Genomic DNA, 17,303 nt, shown 5'->3' with positions numbered 1-17,303 from the left:
CAAAACTGGGCTATTAAATATGTGAATACTCAGAAAGTACCTGGCACAAAGTAGCCTTATCATTGCTATTATTTAGGACAAAGTTATTGTTTCCAGGTTTGGAGGTGGGCTGGCGGAGGGAGGAGAAGACGCACTAGGTTGCCTTTCAGAAAAGGGGTCCAGGCCTTATCCTGCCTCCCAGGTGGACTCGGCCCGGGATCCCGAGCCCCGCCCCCTCCAGGCCCCGCCCCGCCCCGCCCTCGCTGGCCGAGACCCTGTGCTACTCTCGCGCGCTTTGAAAGTGCGCGAGCTCCGACCGAGACCTGGGCCGGCGGTTGGTCGGCCGAAACCATCTGCTACGTTACGTGGGGGGAGGTCAGCTCCTATACAGCCACACTTTTTTCAATCTTCAGCTTTTCAGGCCTAGGTCCTGGTTTTATTTTAGCTTTCAGAGCTTCTCTGTAGGCTCGAATTTCCAGGAGGCAGCCCGAGTCCCTGGGGAGAGGGTCATCGTGGCTCTCCTCGGCGCCTTCCACCTCTGGACAGGCAACCGGTGGGAGAGGACGCCGGTGGGCGGGGGGAGGAGGCGGCCCTAGCGCCATTTTGTGGGAGCGAAGCGGTGGCTGGGCTGCGCTTGGGTCTGTCGCTGCTTCGGTGTCCCTGTCGGGCTTCCCAGCAGCGGCCTAGCGGGTGAGTCGCGGAGCCTTCTCACTGAGGACGCCGTAGGTGCCTCGGCTTCTGCATTGGGGCGGCCCGAGGCAGACGCAGCGGCTTCGGACCCTGCCCCGGGAAGTCAGCCGTGAGACCGGGCCTAGTCCTGCCCGAGCGGGCTCGCGCGGGAGCGTCGTTAGGTCCTGGCACGGGGAGGCCGGTGGCGCCGAAACTGGGGGCCGGGCCCGCGGTGCCGCGTAGCCTGAGGCGGAGGTTGGCCCCGGACCCGGACAGTGCCGGAGCCTTCGGCACTTTGTACTTCGAGGGACGCTGCCAGCTTGGGCCTGGTGCTCCTGCGCCCCACCCCGGGCCACGCCGAGAAACTCCTCCCTCGGCTGGCACGCGCGGGCTTCTGGGAGGCGACGGCCGGCACCGCCAGGACCTGTCGCCGCGGGCCTTGCGGCTCGGGCTCGCAGAGCCCCCGGAAGCCCCAAAATGAGGAACAGAGGGAAACTTTTCTCCTGTTCTTTTACACCTGGTTCACTGCCCATATTCAGTCTTCAGGTTCAGCTGATTGATCGCTTGCTTAGGAAAATTGACTGGGACCTATCACGCCCATGCCTCAGCCAGTTAGGCTCCTCCTCTGCCTTCAGGATTACTTAACGACTAACCCGATTGTCATAAAATAGCTACTGTTTATTGTTCCCTTGCATACCCTAGCTTGTAACCAGCAAGCCACGTTGGACTCACAGTTACAGTTTCAATACCTGACGCATGATAAGCCTTCAGGGAAAGTTTTTTGAATGAATGAACTGGCGAGGCATCACATTTTGATAGGAAATCACTACCCTTACCTTCACCTCGTCATTTTTCAGGGATAACCAATGCATATACGAATCCAGACAAGCATTTTTCTGGAAGTCAGAACTATGACATGGTTTAGGTATTATCATTATAAGGAAACAGTTATTCTGACATGAATGTTGTTCATTCATATCTTTTTTCCCTTCAGGAAAAGTAAAAGATGTCTGAATATATTCGGGTAACCGAAGATGAGAACGATGAGCCCATTGAAATACCATCGGAAGACGATGGGACGGTGCTGCTCTCCACGGTTACAGCCCAGTTTCCAGGGGCGTGTGGGCTTCGCTACAGGAATCCAGTGTCTCAGTGTATGAGAGGTGTCCGGCTGGTAGAAGGAATTCTGCATGCCCCCGATGCTGGCTGGGGAAATCTGGTGTATGTTGTCAACTATCCAAAAGGTTTGTTACCATTTGGTTTTTGTAATCATGCTGAAGTGTGTTCAGGTGTGTCTCATCCATGGATCTTAGCCTCTTTTGGTGGCAGAATGTCTCCTGAAACTTAAGTATTTCCTTGAACTTCAGTGTTAGACAAGTTTGGAAGACCATGAGTCTAAATTTATGGAAACTGGGGATTGTAGATCATTTCAAAAGAGAAAACAATGTATTTAAAAAATATCTGAATAAGCTTTGCCAAGTTGATGATAAATTTAAGGAATCACTAAGAATGTTTTGTACGTAAATCATTGTTGTAAATAGATTCTTCTGAAGTGCTCCAGTGTTTGGATTTGATCATTGTCCTTTTGGTGTTACATCATTCATTCAGCAAATCTGAGTTCATTTTTTCCCTTAAATGAACAAACAGTTGGAGTAGCCAAATCTTGAATTAGTGCAGTTCCAATTACAATTTCGAGGTTCTGGTCTTATCCTTCTCTCTGCCTCTTATCAATGATGTTCTAAATCTAAGAGAAGGAAGCATGAAGTTTAAGAAGTGTGCCAAGGAAATACCTAATTTCAGCATTTTGAAGTAGTGTGCTGTTAACAGTCGAGCTGTCTGTGTGTTCCTTTTATTATAACTTGGTATTGCAACAAAGTCCATCAAATTTGGTCAGTATGCAAGACATCCTTTTACATGTCTAGGAAAACTTTAGGGCTAGGCACGGTGACTCATGCCTGTAATCCCAGCACTTTGGGAGGCCGAGGCAGGTGGATCACCTGAGATCAGGAGTTTGAGACCAGCGTGGCCAACATGATGAAACCCCATCTATCAAAAACACAAAATATCTGGATGTGGTGGTGGGTGCCTGTAATACTAGCTACTCAGGAGGCAGATGCAGGAGAATCGCTTGAACCGGGAGGCAGAGGTTGCAGTGAGCAGAGATTGTGCCATTGCACTTCAGCCTGGGCAACAAGAGGGAAACTCCGTCTCAAAACAAAAAAAACGAAAACAAAAATTGGCGTGGTGGCGGGGGCCTGTAGTCCCATCTACTCTGGAGGCTGAGGCAGGAGAATCGCTTGAACCTGGGAGGCGGAGATTACAGTAAGCTGAGGTCGCGCCGCTGCACTCCAACCTGTGACAGAGCAAGACTTCGTCTCAAAAAAAAAAATTGATAATGTAAACTCGGGGTTTTTAGTACGCTGTTTCTTCAGCCAGTGGGTATAGATTAATATTTACTCAAATTTAAAATGTCAGGCTGGGTGCAATGGCTCACACCTGTAATCCCATCACTTTGGGAGGCTGAGGCAAGCAGATCACCTGAGGTTCGAAGTTCAAGACCACCCTAGCCAACATGGTGAAACCCCGTCTCTACTAAAAATACAAAAATTAGCCAGGCGTGGTGGTTTGCGCCTGTAGACTCAGTTACTTGGGAGGCTGAGGCAGGAGAATTGCTTGAACCGGGAGGTGGAGATTGCAGTAAGCTGAGATCGTGCCACTGCTCTCCAGCCTGGGCAGCAGAGCAAGACACCGTCTCAAAAAATTTTTTTTAAATGTCATTTAATTTATCTCCCCAGGCTGGACACGGTGGCTCACACCTGTAATCCCAGCTACTCGGGAGGCTGAGGCAGGAGAATCACTTGAACCCGGGAGGCAGAGGTTGCAGTGAGGGGAGATTGCGCCACTGCACTCCAGCCTAGGTGACAGAATGAGACTCCGTCTCAAAAAAAAAAAAAAATTATCTCCCCTTTTCTTCTAAATAACCTAAGGTTGAGGTTATTCGGGGGGTTTTTTTGTTGTTGTTCGTTTGTTTGTTTTTTGAGACGGAGTCTCACTCTGTCGCCCAGGCTGGAGTGCAGTGGCACGATCTTGGCTCACTGCAACCTCCGCCTCCCAGGTTCAAGCAATTCTCTGCCTCAGCCTCCTGAATAGCTGGGATTACAGGTGCCTGCCACCACGCCCGGCTAATTTTTGTATTTTTATTTATTTATTTATTTATTTTTATTTATTTATTTATTTTTGAGACGAAGTCTCGCCCTTGTCGCCCAGGCTGGAGTGCAGTGGCACGATCTTGGCTCACTGCAACCTCCACCTCTTGGGTTCAAGCGATTCTCCTGCCTCAGCCTCCCAAGTAGCTGGGATTACAGGCACCTGCCACCACGCCCGGCTAATTTTTTTTTTATTTTTAGTATAGGCGGCGTTTCACCATCTTGGCCAGGCTGGTCTTGAACTCCTGACCTTGTGATCCACCTGCCTCAGACTCCCAAAGTGCTGGGATTACAGGTGTGAGCCACCGCGCCCAGCCAGTTATGTTTTTTTAAGTAAGCCAAACTTTTGGTTTCTTTTTCTTTTTTGAAATTAGAGATGGAGGCTCTTGCTCTGTTGCCCAGGCATATTGCAGTGGCTGTTCATAGGCACACTGCAGCCTCAAACTCCTGGACTCAAGTCATCCTTCCTCCTCAGCCTCCTGAGTTGCTGGAACTTACAGGCATACACACCACTGTGCCTGGTTTTCTGTTTTATTACAAAAGTTGTGTATTTGTTGTTGAATGTTTAGGAAAGATAAAAGTTAAATCTTCATCAGGAGATACAAGTTGCTGATACTTAAAGTCAAAGTGAAGTAGAATTATTTTGTTTTGATAAACCTTTCGAGAGGGAGAGATTGTAATCCGGAAATGCTACAAAAAACAAACTTGGAAATCACTGAATTTGCACCAGAAAAGCACCTCAGACACTAAACTTAAGCCTTTATTCTGTCCTCTAGAGCAAACATCACTTCTTGCCAAGTTTTCAGTGTCTTATTCTTCTTAGAGTCTTCTTTTTGCTTCTCATTTCTAGATGTAGGAGGTAGTGTTTTTGAAGAAGTGCTAAGTGAAGATTTCTAAAAGGTTTCTGCTCGTTTTATTTAGATAACAAAAGAAAAATGGATGAGACAGATGCTTCATCGGCAGTGAAAGTGAAAAGAGCAGTCCAGAAAACATCCGATTTAATAGTGTTGGGTCTCCCATGGAAAACAACCGAACAGGACCTGAAAGAGTATTTTAGTACCTTTGGAGAAGTTCTTATGGTGCAGGTAAACTTCGATTGCATCAAACAGTTTTTCTTTACCAGTGAATGAGTATCTAGCATTTACTTATTGGTATAAATAGAGATGGGGTATCACTATGTTCCCTAGGTTCTGGTGTCGAACTCCTGGGCTCATACTGTCCTCCTGCCTCGACCCCAATGTGCTGAGCCACCATGCCCAGCCACAATCTTGTTACCTTTTTTTTTTTGTTTTTTTTTGGGAGACCAAGTCTCACTTTGCTGCCCAGGCTGGAGTGCAGTGGCGCGATCTTGGCTCACTGCAACCTCCACCTCCCGGGTTTAAGTGATTTCTCCTGTCTCGGCCTCCTGTATCTGGGATTACAGGTGCCCGCCATCATGCCTGGCTAATTTTGTATTTTTAGTAGAGACAGGGTTTCACCCGTTGGCCAGGCTGTTCTTGAACTCCTGACCTCAAGTGATCCACCTGCCTTGGCCTCCCAAAGTGCTGGGATTACAGGTGTGAGCCACCACGCCTGGCCACATTCTTGTTATTTTAATGGCACTGTCCTTTCTGTTACACAGATGATACTTCCAATATTTGTTATATTTATACATATATGTTGTACCCTATATTATTGCCTTTGATATTGTAAAATCCTACTGTTGCATGAAGGCTTAAGGGAAGTAGGTGACAATAGCTTTTCTTTATATATTACACTAATGGGAGGTTTTTCCATTTCATTTAAAATTTGTAAACATTAAATTTAGTTTATCTTTGAATTCATTCTAAGACATTCTGTTAAAATCCTGTTGTGGTGGCTCATGCCTGTAATCCCAGCATTTTGGGAGGCTGAGGTGGGAGGGTTGCTTGAGGCCAGGAGTTCAAGGCCACCTTGGCGAACATATCCAGACTCAGTTTCTCTTTTTTTCTTTTTTTTTTTTTTGAGACGGAGTCTTGCTCTGTCACCCAGGCTGGAGTGCAGTGGCGTGATCTTGGCTCACTGCAAGCTCCGCTTCCCGGGTTCATGCCATTCTCCTGCCTCAGCCTCCCAAGTAGCTGGGACTACAGGTGCCTGCCACCACGCCTGGCTAATTTTTTGTATTTTTAGTAGAGATGGGGTTTCACCGTGTTAGCCAGGATGGTCTCGATCTCCTGACCTCATGATCTGCCCGCCTCCGCCTCCCAAAGTGCTGGGATTACAGGCGTGAGCCACTGTGCCTGGCCTCTCTTTTTTTCTTTTCTTTTTGGAGACAGGGTCTGGCTCTGTCAGTCAGGCTCTAGAGTGCAGTGGTGCAATCTAGGCTCGCTGCAACCTCCACCTCCTGGGTTCAAGCTGTTCTTGTGCCTCAGCCTCCCAAGTAGCTGGGACTACAGGTGCATGCCACTACACCTGGCTAATTTTTGTATTTTTTGTAGAGACAGGGTTTTGCTGTGTTGCCCAGGCTGGTTCTGAACTCCTGTGCTCAAGCGATCCACCCTCCTCAGCATCCCAAAGCACTGGGAATACAGGTGTGAGCCACCGCGCCTGGCCCCATCTCTCTTTTTTAAAAAACTCAAAAACATTTCTGTTGTATAAGTGAGTTTTGCTCTGTTGTTAACACAGTATGGATTCAATATTAACCTCCTTGTTTTTACTGTTAAGACTAACTTGGTTTAAGTTTTAAGCCACTGCATCCCGTTGAAACCATTCAAATTGTTTTCTAAGGAACTATGATTTGGGAATGGAGTGTGTGAGTATGTGCACTTTTAGAGTAAACTTATATCATCCTTTCTAGGTCAAGAAAGATCTTAAGACTGGTCATTCAAAGGGGTTTGGCTTTGTTCGTTTTACGGAATATGAAACACAAGTGAAAGTAATGTCACAGCGACATATGATAGATGGACGATGGTGTGACTGTAAACTTCCTAATTCTAAGGTACTTGCGTCTGTGCTTTGGGAATTTTTGCCAACAAACTTCCTTAGAGGATTGTAAGATAAAATGTTAAACACACTTAGAAAAGATAGCGGCAGGGTGTGTTCGTGAAATCCTTTTGTCTTGTTGAAGTCTTTGGCCCTTAATGCATGCTGAATATTTTATGCTTGTTTGAAATATTTAGTTTATTACTTCTCCAAACTAAACCTTTGTTCATTTTGCTCTTCCTTTTTGCTATGGATGGAAAAGAGAAAAGGTTATTTGTCAAGTTAATAGTTTCTTACATAGTTATATGTTAAAACATAAAGAGAATCAGAATACATACATTAATTGTTATAAAGACCTAACTTTTTCCAAGCAAACAAATAACATTGGCTTATTTGGAACATCATCATCTTTGCCAAGAGATTGCTTATTTATTGATTTTCTCAAATCCAAACACAGTCATGTATCACATGGCAAAGTTGATCAGTCAGCAGCAGACCACGTGTACAGCAGTGGTCCCATAGGATTATAACACTGTTTTTACTGTACCCTTTCTATGTTTAGATACACAAATACTTATCATCATGTTACAGTCGCCTACAGTGTTGAGTACAGTAACTTGGAAGTTTGTGGCCTGGGAGCAATAGGCTATACCATCTAGCCTAGATGTGGGGTAGGCTATGCTATCTGGGTTTATATGATGTTTGCACAACGACTTTTTTTTTTTTTTTTTTTTTTTTGAGAGAGTCTCACTCTGTCATCCGGGCTGGAGTGCAGTGGTGCAGTCTCAGCTCACTGCAAGCTCTGCCTCCCGGGTTCACGTCATTCTCCTGCCTCAGCCTACCGAGTAGCTGGGACTACAGGTGCCCGCCAACACGCCTGGCTAATTTTTTGTGTTTTTAGTAGAGATGGGGTTTCACCGTGTTAGCCAGGATGGTCTTGATCTCCTGACTTCATGATCTGCCCATCTCGGCCTCCCAAAGTGCTGGGATTACAGGTGTGAGCCACCGCACCTGGCCCTTTTTTTTTTGTTTGTTTGTTTTTGTTTTTGTTTTTTTGAGATGGAGTTTCACTCTTGTTGCTCAGGCTGGAGTGCGATGGTGCAATCTTGGCTCACTGCAACCTCCTCTTCCCGGGTTCAAGTGATTCTCCTACCTCAGCCTCCCAAGATGCTGGGACTACAGGTGCCTGCCACCACACCCGGCTGATTTTTGTATTAGTAGAGGTGGGGTTTCACCATGTTGACCAGGCTGGTTTGAACTCCTGACCTCAAGTGATCCACCCGCCTCGGCCTCTCAAAGTGCTGGGATTATAGGTGTCAGCCACCACACCTGGCCATGATGATGAAATTGTGTAATGGCTCATGATGTATTTATGTCCATCATTATGTGATGCATGACTGTGTACTTTTGTAACTTAAAACGTTATTCTTCCCTGAAGCCTTACAAGAAAAAGAAATGCTGATGGAAAAAATTAAGGGTACGTCTACTTTTTAATGGTTCACTGCTATCCAAGGCAGAATGATTTTGTTATATCCCTTACCTTAATGCTTTTTTCATTGTTCATAACATATTTCTGAGTTTTTTTCTTCCTTTTGATTTGATCAGCAAAGCCAAGATGAGCCTTTGAGAAGCAGAAAAGTGTTTGTGGGGCGCTGTACAGAGGACATGACTGAGGATGAGCTGCGGGAGTTCTTCTCTCAGTACGGGGATGTGATGGATGTCTTCATCCCCAAGCCATTCAGGGCCTTTGCCTTTGTTACATTTGCAGATGATCAGGTATTTTTCTCCTTAACAATATGTCCCGGCCGGGCGTGGTAGCTCATGCTTACAATCCCAGCACTTTGGGAAGCCGAGGCGGGTGGATCACGAGGTCAGGAGATCAAGACCATCCTGGCCAACGTGGTGAAACCCCGTCTCTATTAAAATACAAAAAAAAAAAAAATTAGCTCGGTGTGGTGGTGCACGCCTGTGGTCCCAGCTACTCTGGAGCCTGAGGCAGGGGAATCGCTTGAACCCAGGAGGTGGAGGTGGCAGTGAACTGAGATCACACCACTGCATTCCAGCCCAGTGACAGAGTGAGACTCTGTCTCAAAAAAAAAATATGTCCCAGGTAATTAGGTAATTTCTCTTGAACATTGCCCATCCAGCTAATTGCTATTCTTAGCTAAGTTTTCTGACCTTATAAGACGTAGGGTGTATGGGCCTAGACGTTTGTGATACCTGTATCTGATATCACAAATACAACATTTTAAGAAATCTAAAAGTAAATATGCCTTTAGATAATTTTCAGTATGTGGCATTTGGGAACGTTATATACTTTTATTTTATTTTTTTTTTTGAGACAGAGTTTTGCTCTTGTTGCCCGGGCTGGAGTGTGATGGTGCGATCTTGGCTCGCTGCAACCTCCACCTCATGGGTTCAAGCGATTGTCTTGGCTCAGCCTCCCGAGTAGCTGGGATTACAGGTGCCTGCCACCATGCCTGGCTAATTTTTTTGTGCTTTTAGTAGAGACAGGGTTTCACCATGTTGGCCAGGCTGGTCTCGAACTCCTGACCTCAGGTGATCTGCCCATCTCAGCCTCCCAAAGTGCTGGGATTACAGGCATGAGCCACCACGCCTGGCCAGTTTTTTGTATCTTTAGTAGATACGGGGTTTCACTGTTTTGATCTGGCTGGTCTTGAACTCCTGACCTCAGGTGATCCACCCCCCTCAGCCTCCCAAAGTGCTGGGATTACAGGCGTGAGCCACTGCTCCTGCTCCCGGCCCATTTTTTTAATTATTATTTTGAGACAGGGTCTCACTCTGTTGCCCAGGCTGGTGGAACACAGTGGTGTAATCATAGCTCACTACACCCTAGAACTCCTGGGCTCAGCCTCCAGAGGGAGGATCCTCCAGCTTCAGCCTCCCAAGTAGCTAGGACAGATGCATGCCACTACGCCCAGCTAATGTGGCTTTTTTGTGGTTTTTTTTGATAGAGGTGGGGTCTCCCTGTGTTGTCCAGGCTGCCAGGCTAGTCTTGAACTCTTGGCCTCACACAGTCCTCCCACCTTGGCCTCCCAAAGCGCTAGGATTACAGGCATGAGCCACCATGCCCAGCCTATGTCTTTTGAAAATCGACTGAAATATCACTGCTGCTGTTAATAAAACTAAAAGCTGTATTGGGGGTTTAAATGAAATGAGCGTTCATTGCTTATTTTTCCTCTGGCTTTAGATAAATTAATGCTTATAATCTAAGTTTTGTTGCTACTTTAAATATATGAATCAGTGGTTTAATCTTCTTTGTTTACATCCCTTATTTCTTATAGATTGCGCAGTCTCTTTGTGGAGAGGACTTGATCATTAAAGGAATCAGCGTTCATATATCCAATGCCGAACCTAAGCACAATAGCAATAGACAGTTAGAAAGAAGTGGAAGATTTGGTGGTAATCCAGGTGGCTTTGGGAATCAGGGTGGATTTGGTAATAGCAGAGGGGGTGGAGCTGGTTTGGGAAACAATCAAGGTAGTAATATGGGTGGTGGGATGAACTTCGGTGCGTTCAGCATTAATCCAGCCATGATGGCTGCCGCCCAGGCAGCACTACAGAGCAGTTGGGGTATGATGGGCATGTTAGCCAGCCAGCAGAACCAGTCAGGCCCATCAGGTAATAACCAAAACCAAGGCAACATGCAGAGGGAGCCAAACCAGGCCTTCGGTTCTGGAAATAACTCTTATAGTGGCTCTAATTCTGGTGCAGCAATTGGTTGGGGATCAGCATCCAATGCAGGGTCGGGCAGTGGTTTTAATGGAGGCTTTGGCTCAAGCATGGATTCTAAGTCTTCTGGCTGGGGAATGTAGACAGTGGGGTTGTGGTTGGTTGGTATAGAATGGTGGGAATTCAAATTTTTCTAAACTCATGGTAAGTATATTGTAAAATACATATGTACTAAGAATTTTCAAAATTGGTTTGTTCAGTGTGGAGTATATTCAGCAGTATTTTTGACATTTTTCTTTAGAAAAAGGAAGAGCTAAAGGAATTTTATAAGTTTTGTTACATGAAAGGTTGAAATATTGAGTGGTTGAAAGTGAACTGCTGTTTGCCTGATTGGTAAACCAACACACTACAATTGATATCAAAAGGTTTCTCCTGTAATATTTTATCCCTGGACTTGTCAAGTGAATTCTTTGCATGTTCAAAACGGAAACCATTGATTAGAACTACATTCTTTACCCCTCGTTTTAATTTGAACCCCACCATATGGATTTTTTTCCTTAAGAAAATCTCCTTTTAGGAGATCATGGTGTCACAGTGTTTGGTTCTTTTGTTTTGTTTTTTAACACTTGTCTCCCCTCATATACAAAAGTACAATATGAAGCCTTCATTTAATCTCTGCAGTTCATCTCATTTCAAATGTTTATGGAAGAAGCACTTCATTGAAAGTAGTGCTGTAAATATTCTGCCATAGGAATACTGTCTACATGCTTTCTCATTCAAGAATTCGTCATCACGCATCACAGGCCGCGTCTTTGACGGTGGGTGTCCCATTTTTATCCGCTACTCTTTATTTCATGGAGTCGTATCAACGCTATGAACGCAAGGCTGTGATATGGAACCAGAAGGCTGTCTGAACTTTTGAAACCTTGTGTGGGATTGATGGTGGTGCCGAGGCATGAAAGGCTAGTATGAGCGAGAAAAGGAGAGAGCGCGTGCAGAGACTTGGTGGTGCATAATGGATATTTTTTAACTTGGCGAGATGTGTCTCTCAATCCTGTGGCTTTGGTGAGAGAGTGTGCAGAGAGCAATGATAGCAAATAATGTACGAATGTTTTTTGCATTCAAAGGACATCCACATCTGTTGGAAGAATTTAAAGTGAGTTTTTGTTCTTAGATAACCCACATTAGTTGAATGTGTTAAGTGAAATGATACTTGTACTCCCCCTACCCCTTTGTCAACTGCTGTGAATGCTGTATGGTGTGTGTTCTCTTCTGTTACTGATATGTAAGTGTGGCAATGTGAACTGAAGCTGATGGGCTGAGAACATGGACTGAGCTTGTGGTGTGCTTTGCAGGAGGACTTGAAGCAGAGTTCACCAGTGAGCTCAGGTGTCTCAAAGAAGGGTGGAAGTTCTAATGTCTGTTAGCTACCCATAAGAATGCTGTTTGCTGCAGTTCTGTGTCCTGTGCTTGGATGCTTTTTATAAGAGTTGTCATTGTTGGAAATTCTTAAATAAAACTGATTTAAATAATATGTGTCTTTGTTTTGCAGCCCTGAATGCAAAGAATTCATAGCAGTTAATTCCCCTTTTTTGACCCTTTTGAGATGGAACTTTCATAAAGTTTCTTGGCAGTAGTTTATTTTGCTTCAAATAAACTTATTTGAAAAGTTGTCTCAAGTCAAATGGATTCATCACCTGTCATGCATTGACACCTGATACCCAGACTTAATTGGTATTTGTTCTTGCATTGGCCAAAGTGAAATTTTTTTTTTTTCTTTTGAAATCTAGTTTTGAATAAGTCTGGGTGACCGCACCTAAAATGGTAAGCAGTACCCTCCGGCTTTTTCTTAGTGCCTCTGTGCATTTGGGTGATGTTCTATTTACATGGCCTGTATAAATCTCCATTGGGAAGTCATGCCTTCTAAAAAGATTCTTATTTGGGGGAGTGGGCAAAATGTTGATTATTTTCTAATGCTTTGTAGCAAAGCATATCAATTGAAAAGGGAATATCAGCACCTTCCTAGTTTGGGATTTGAAAAGTGGAATTAATTGCAGTAGGGATAAAGTAGAAGAAACCACAAATTATCTTGTGCCTGAAATCCATTAAGAGGCCTGATAGCTTTAAGAATTAGGGTGGGTTGTCTGTCTGGAAGTGTTAAGTGGAATGGGCTTTGTCCTCCAGGAGGTGGGGGAATGTGGTAACATTGAATACAGTTGAATAAAATCGCTTACAAAACTCACACTCTCACAATGCATTGTTAAGTATGTAAAAGCAATAACATTGATTCTCTGTTGTACTTTTTTGTAACTAATTCTGTGAGAGTTGAGCTCATTTTCTAGTTGGAAGAATGTGATATTTGTTGTGTTGGTAGTTTACCTAATGCCCTTACCTAATTAGATTATGATAAATAGGTTTGTCATTTTGCAAGTTACATGTTTTAAACATTTATCAATGAAGTCATCCTTTAGACTTGTAATCGCCACATTGTTTCATTATTCAGTTTCCTCTGTAAAGGGATCTTGAGTTGTTTTAATTTTTTTTTTCTGCATCTGAATCTGCATGATTTCCAAACCCTGTACCATCTGAATTTTGCATTTTAGCACTTGCACTATTACTCAGCAGCAGTAACATGGTAACACTTAAAATGGTACTCGGGGACCTCCAAAGACTAAACTGACAAGCCTTCAAGGAGCCCAGGGGTAAGTTAACTTGTCAACGGCATGGTTTAATCCCTTCTTTACACTTGTGTAAATTTCAGTTACTGGTCATAGAAGGCTTTCAATGTTGAGTGGCCTTTTATTAACATGTTTATGGTACTGCATAGATACGGGTATTTATTTTACCCTAAGAAGATTTTGAAGTTTAAAAGTACTTAAACTATTTGGCAAAGATTTGTTTTTAAAAATCTATTTGGTCAATCTAAATGCATTCATTCTAAAAAATTTTTTGAACCAGATAAATAAAAATTTTTTTTGACACCACAGTTTAGTGTCTGGAGTCTTACTGGAAAAACACGATTTCTTTTTATATGTGATATGCAGATGCTGGAAAGTTACCTTTAAAAATTGAGTCTCTAAAGAAAAAAGAAAATAATAAAAATTGAGTCTCAAGAAGTTGTACTTCATATGCACAAGAGAAATGAGGCCAAGACTCACAGTAAGCTTTTACATGGAATGGTAACTTTTAGTTAGACTGAAAAACTTGAATGTTAGCTATTAAAACCTTTTAGGAAGGAATAGCCAGCTAAAACCAAATGAGATTTTTAAGGTTAAATCAGCACTTAAGTTGTGTCCTTAGTAGGAAAAAGTAGGAAGTTAACTACTCCGTAATCCAAGAGATAATGTGTAACAGTAAGAATGATTTTGTTGTTGAGTACGAGCAAAGTAGCCCCTAAGTGTGTATTAGGGTTCTGTACTTAACTGTTGTGTGATGTGTGCTTTTATTAGGCATCACTGTGCCCAAGTATTTCATGTTCATTGTAAAGAGGAAAAATACAGATTTATCTATAATGTCACCACTTATTTCTAATGCCACTTTTCATCTTGTGGAAATGCCATGTTTTGATTCAGTCTTCTGAATTTGAACATTATTCAGGTTATTTCCAATTGCTGGGAATATCCTTACTGCTAAAATAAATTCTTAGCATTGGAATTGCTAGGTCAAAGATTATGCATGCTTTTTAAGGGCTTTTGAAATGTATTGCCAGTCTGTGGCCTGCCACCCTCCCTGAACATGCCTGGTCTTGCTTAAAATGTATTGCCAAATAGTCCTTGGGAAGTTTATGTTGTCTTTAACAATGTGAAATAGTACTACTATTCACGTTCCTTTTGTCTGACAATTTGATAAGTGAATAATTGTATCCCACCATTTTGTAGTATTGGTTTTTAACATGGAAATTTCAGTCAATACTTGGGCTGAAGTATCAGTGTTTCCAACCTACCTACCCAAAAAAAGGATTCAAGGTTATTCCTCAATCAGTACTGCCATAATATATAAAGCACTTACAGAGATCAATAAGAACAAGTTTAAAAACAAAGAGCATGGACAGGCAGTTTACAGAAATGCCAACAGCCAGTATGAAAAGAGACTGGCTTTTTAAGGTAATGAAATGTAATTTGAGCAGTGACATTACACTGGGTGGGCAAAGGTGACTTATCACTCTCATGGCTTATGTCCCCTTGAGTCAATGGGTAAGGCTGGAAATAAACTGGCAAGTGGAGAAATGACAGCAGCCTCACCTGGAGTCTGTTTTTTTGGGTGGAGCAACAACTGCCATGTCCACAGTAATGATGAATGCTTCTCGAGCCACGTCGCTGCCAAGGTCTTCACAGGCATTTCTAAAAATGAAGAATCCTTGACTGCAGACACGCAAGTTAAAAATTACTAATTATGTTCTCGATCCAGGGAATATAGTTAATGACTTTTGTGTAGACTCCATACTGACCTGCTTCCCCACAATTCATGGAACCCCAGGACACTATTCCTCCCACAAACCACCTCTGTGTTTCACTATCTAGAAACACCAGTGCCCCTCCGCTGTCACCTCTGCAGCTGTCCTTGCCCCCACTTTCTAAGCCAGCACAAAGCATGTTAGCAGTTACACTTCCCCCTGGATAGGGTGGCTTTTCATATGCAGCAGTACATTTTTGATGGTCAACAATCGGTATGTCGACATACATTAGATTTCTAGCAAGAAAACCCCTTTGGGTTAATCCCCATCCAGATGCAGTTCCAATGTCATCTGTCCTCATAAAGGATTCAGCTTCTTTTCTTGGCAGACAAATAGGCGTGATGTTGCTATTGATTACAACTTTGTTATTCAATTTAATCAGTGCTATGTCATTGTCAAAGCCAGCATCATGAGTATAACCTTCATGTATAAAAACAGCTTCAGCCCAGGCTTGTGTATAATGAGGTGATAGTCTTTTCAGGGCGCCCATTCGAATGTCCAGGGCAGATGCATCATGTTTTTGCTCATAGACGGCATGAGCAGCTGTTAGGACCCAGTTGTCATATAAAAGTGCACCTGCTGCTGTGGTTCCACCTAATATCAGGACTTGCCAAGGAAAATCACCAGGTTTTGCCTTTTGCCCTCCGTATATACGCCCTCCTGTTGTACGGGCTGATAGTCCACAAACTGGGGAAAGAAGCAGATAGGTAGAGAGCCTTTGTAATAATGTCAATCGTGTTTTTCTTAAATTATGACCGCCTTGAAGTATATATTTGATGTCAACCAAAAATTATATTACATGAATTGGTGGGTGACCACCTATACAGGCAAGTAAGGCTATTTTAAAACATCACAGTTCAAACACCTGATAAAACCTTTTGGTATTTCTTAGCTCCTCAGAAAATGAGATTAGTGAAAACTGACTTTTAGAAGTTATTTTGTTTTGCTAAAATAATTTGGTCTATAAGATTGGGAAAATTGGCCGGGTGCAGTGTCACACCTGTAATCCCAGCACTTTGGGAGGCTGAGATGGGTGGATCACCTGAGGTCAGGAGTTTGAGACCAGCCTGGCCAACATGGTGAGACCCTGTCTCTACTACATACACAAAAATTAGCCGGGCATGGTGATGGGCACCTGTAATCCCAGCTACTCGGGAGGCTGAGGCAGGAGAATTGCTTGAACCTGGGAGGCAGAGGTTGCAGTGAGCCAAGTCACACCACTGCACTCTAGCCTGGTCTATAAGCAAAACTCCATCTCAAAAAAAAAAGAAGATTAGGAAAATTAACAGGGCAAGTAGGCATTGTCTGAGCAGATGGACTGGATGACGTGCATAGGAATTAGAAGGATATAACCTTTTCATTGTTTCTGTTTTCCTACTTGTAAAATGGGTATTTTTGTAATCCTAGGAAAGCAGGAACTAAAGTCAGTATCAGGATTTGCAAAATTACTTTTACCTTTGAACATACAAATGTTTTAGAAATTAGAATGTTGCAGTTGTGGCTAGGACCGTGTGGATTCCAGAATTTTATTTTTGGTCTAGTTGATTCTTCCAAACTAAGTTTTATTGTATCTTTATTGCAACTTAAATACACCCATTAATGTAGCATATATGTTTGCTGTTGTGGTAGTGTACTTGCATTAATACCTACAGACGTTGTGTTAGCCAAATACAGGTTTAAAAAAACTAATTTGAGCCAAATAACACAAGGGTAATTAATATATTACTATCTTTCTGGGTTTTTTTTTTTTTTTTTTTTTTTGAGACAGAGTCTCGCTCTGTCACCCAGGTTGGAGTGCAGTGGTACAATCTCGGCTCACTGCAAGCTCTGCCTCCCGGGTTCATGCCATTCTCCTGCCTCAGCCTCCTGAGTAGCTGGGACTACAGGCACACGCCACCACACCTGGCTAATTTTTTGTATTTTTAATAGAGATGGGGTTTCACCGTTTTAGCCAGACTGGTCTTGATCTCCTGACCTTGTGATCTGCCTGCCTCAGCCTCCCAAAGTGCTGACTTTTTTTTTCTTTTTCTCTTTTTTTTTGAGACAGAGTCTCGCTCTGTTGCCCAGGCTGGAGTGCAGTGGCGCAATCTTGGCTCACTGCAAGCTCCACCTCCCGGGTTCACGCCATTCTCTTGCCTCAGCCTCCCGAGTAGCTGGGACTACAGGCGCCTGCCACCACACGAGGCTAATTTTTTGTATTTTTTTTTTTTTTTTTTTAGTAGAGACGGAGTTTCACCGTGTTGGCCAAGATGGTCTCGATCTCCTGACCTCGTGATCTTTCCGCCTTGGCCTCCCAAAGTGCTGGGATTACAGGCGTGAGCCACCATGCCTGGCCCTGATTTGTTTTTTTTAAATCATTCTAC

General features: G+C 43.6%; 1 protein-coding gene across 1 annotated transcript; it reads left to right on the top strand.

Annotated features, from left to right (window-relative positions):
• Nucleotides 1–298: 298 nt before the first annotated feature.
• Nucleotides 299–12,019, top strand: TARDBP (TAR DNA binding protein). The gene is made up of 6 exons (XM_003822088.6): nucleotides 299–669; nucleotides 1,643–1,892; nucleotides 4,776–4,939; nucleotides 6,670–6,810; nucleotides 8,400–8,570; nucleotides 10,100–12,019. Exons 2-6 carry the CDS (start codon nucleotides 1,655–1,657, stop codon nucleotides 10,628–10,630), a joined length of 1,245 nt encoding a protein of 414 aa, XP_003822136.1. The 5' UTR covers nucleotides 299–669; nucleotides 1,643–1,654; the 3' UTR covers nucleotides 10,631–12,019.
• The last annotated feature ends 5,284 nt before the right edge of the window (nucleotides 12,020–17,303 follow it).

The sequence above is a fragment of the Pan paniscus genome, chromosome 1, assembly GCF_029289425.2.
Source record: "Pan paniscus chromosome 1, NHGRI_mPanPan1-v2.0_pri, whole genome shotgun sequence".
Taxonomy (NCBI): domain Eukaryota; kingdom Metazoa; phylum Chordata; class Mammalia; order Primates; family Hominidae; genus Pan; species Pan paniscus.
The sequence above is the reverse complement of the archived record's forward strand: the minus strand, read 5'-3'. Positions and strand labels throughout refer to the sequence as shown.

Coding starts and splice junctions, on each gene's coding strand:
- TARDBP (XM_003822088.6), top strand. CDS start 1,655: ATGTCTGAATATATTCGGGTAACCGAAGATGAGAACGATGAGCCCATT. Junction 1,893..4,775: donor TGTTGTCAACTATCCAAAAG/GTTTGTTACCAT, acceptor CGTTTTATTTAG/ATAACAAAAGAAAAATGGAT. Junction 8,571..10,099: donor TTACATTTGCAGATGATCAG/GTATTTTTCTCC, acceptor TATTTCTTATAG/ATTGCGCAGTCTCTTTGTGG.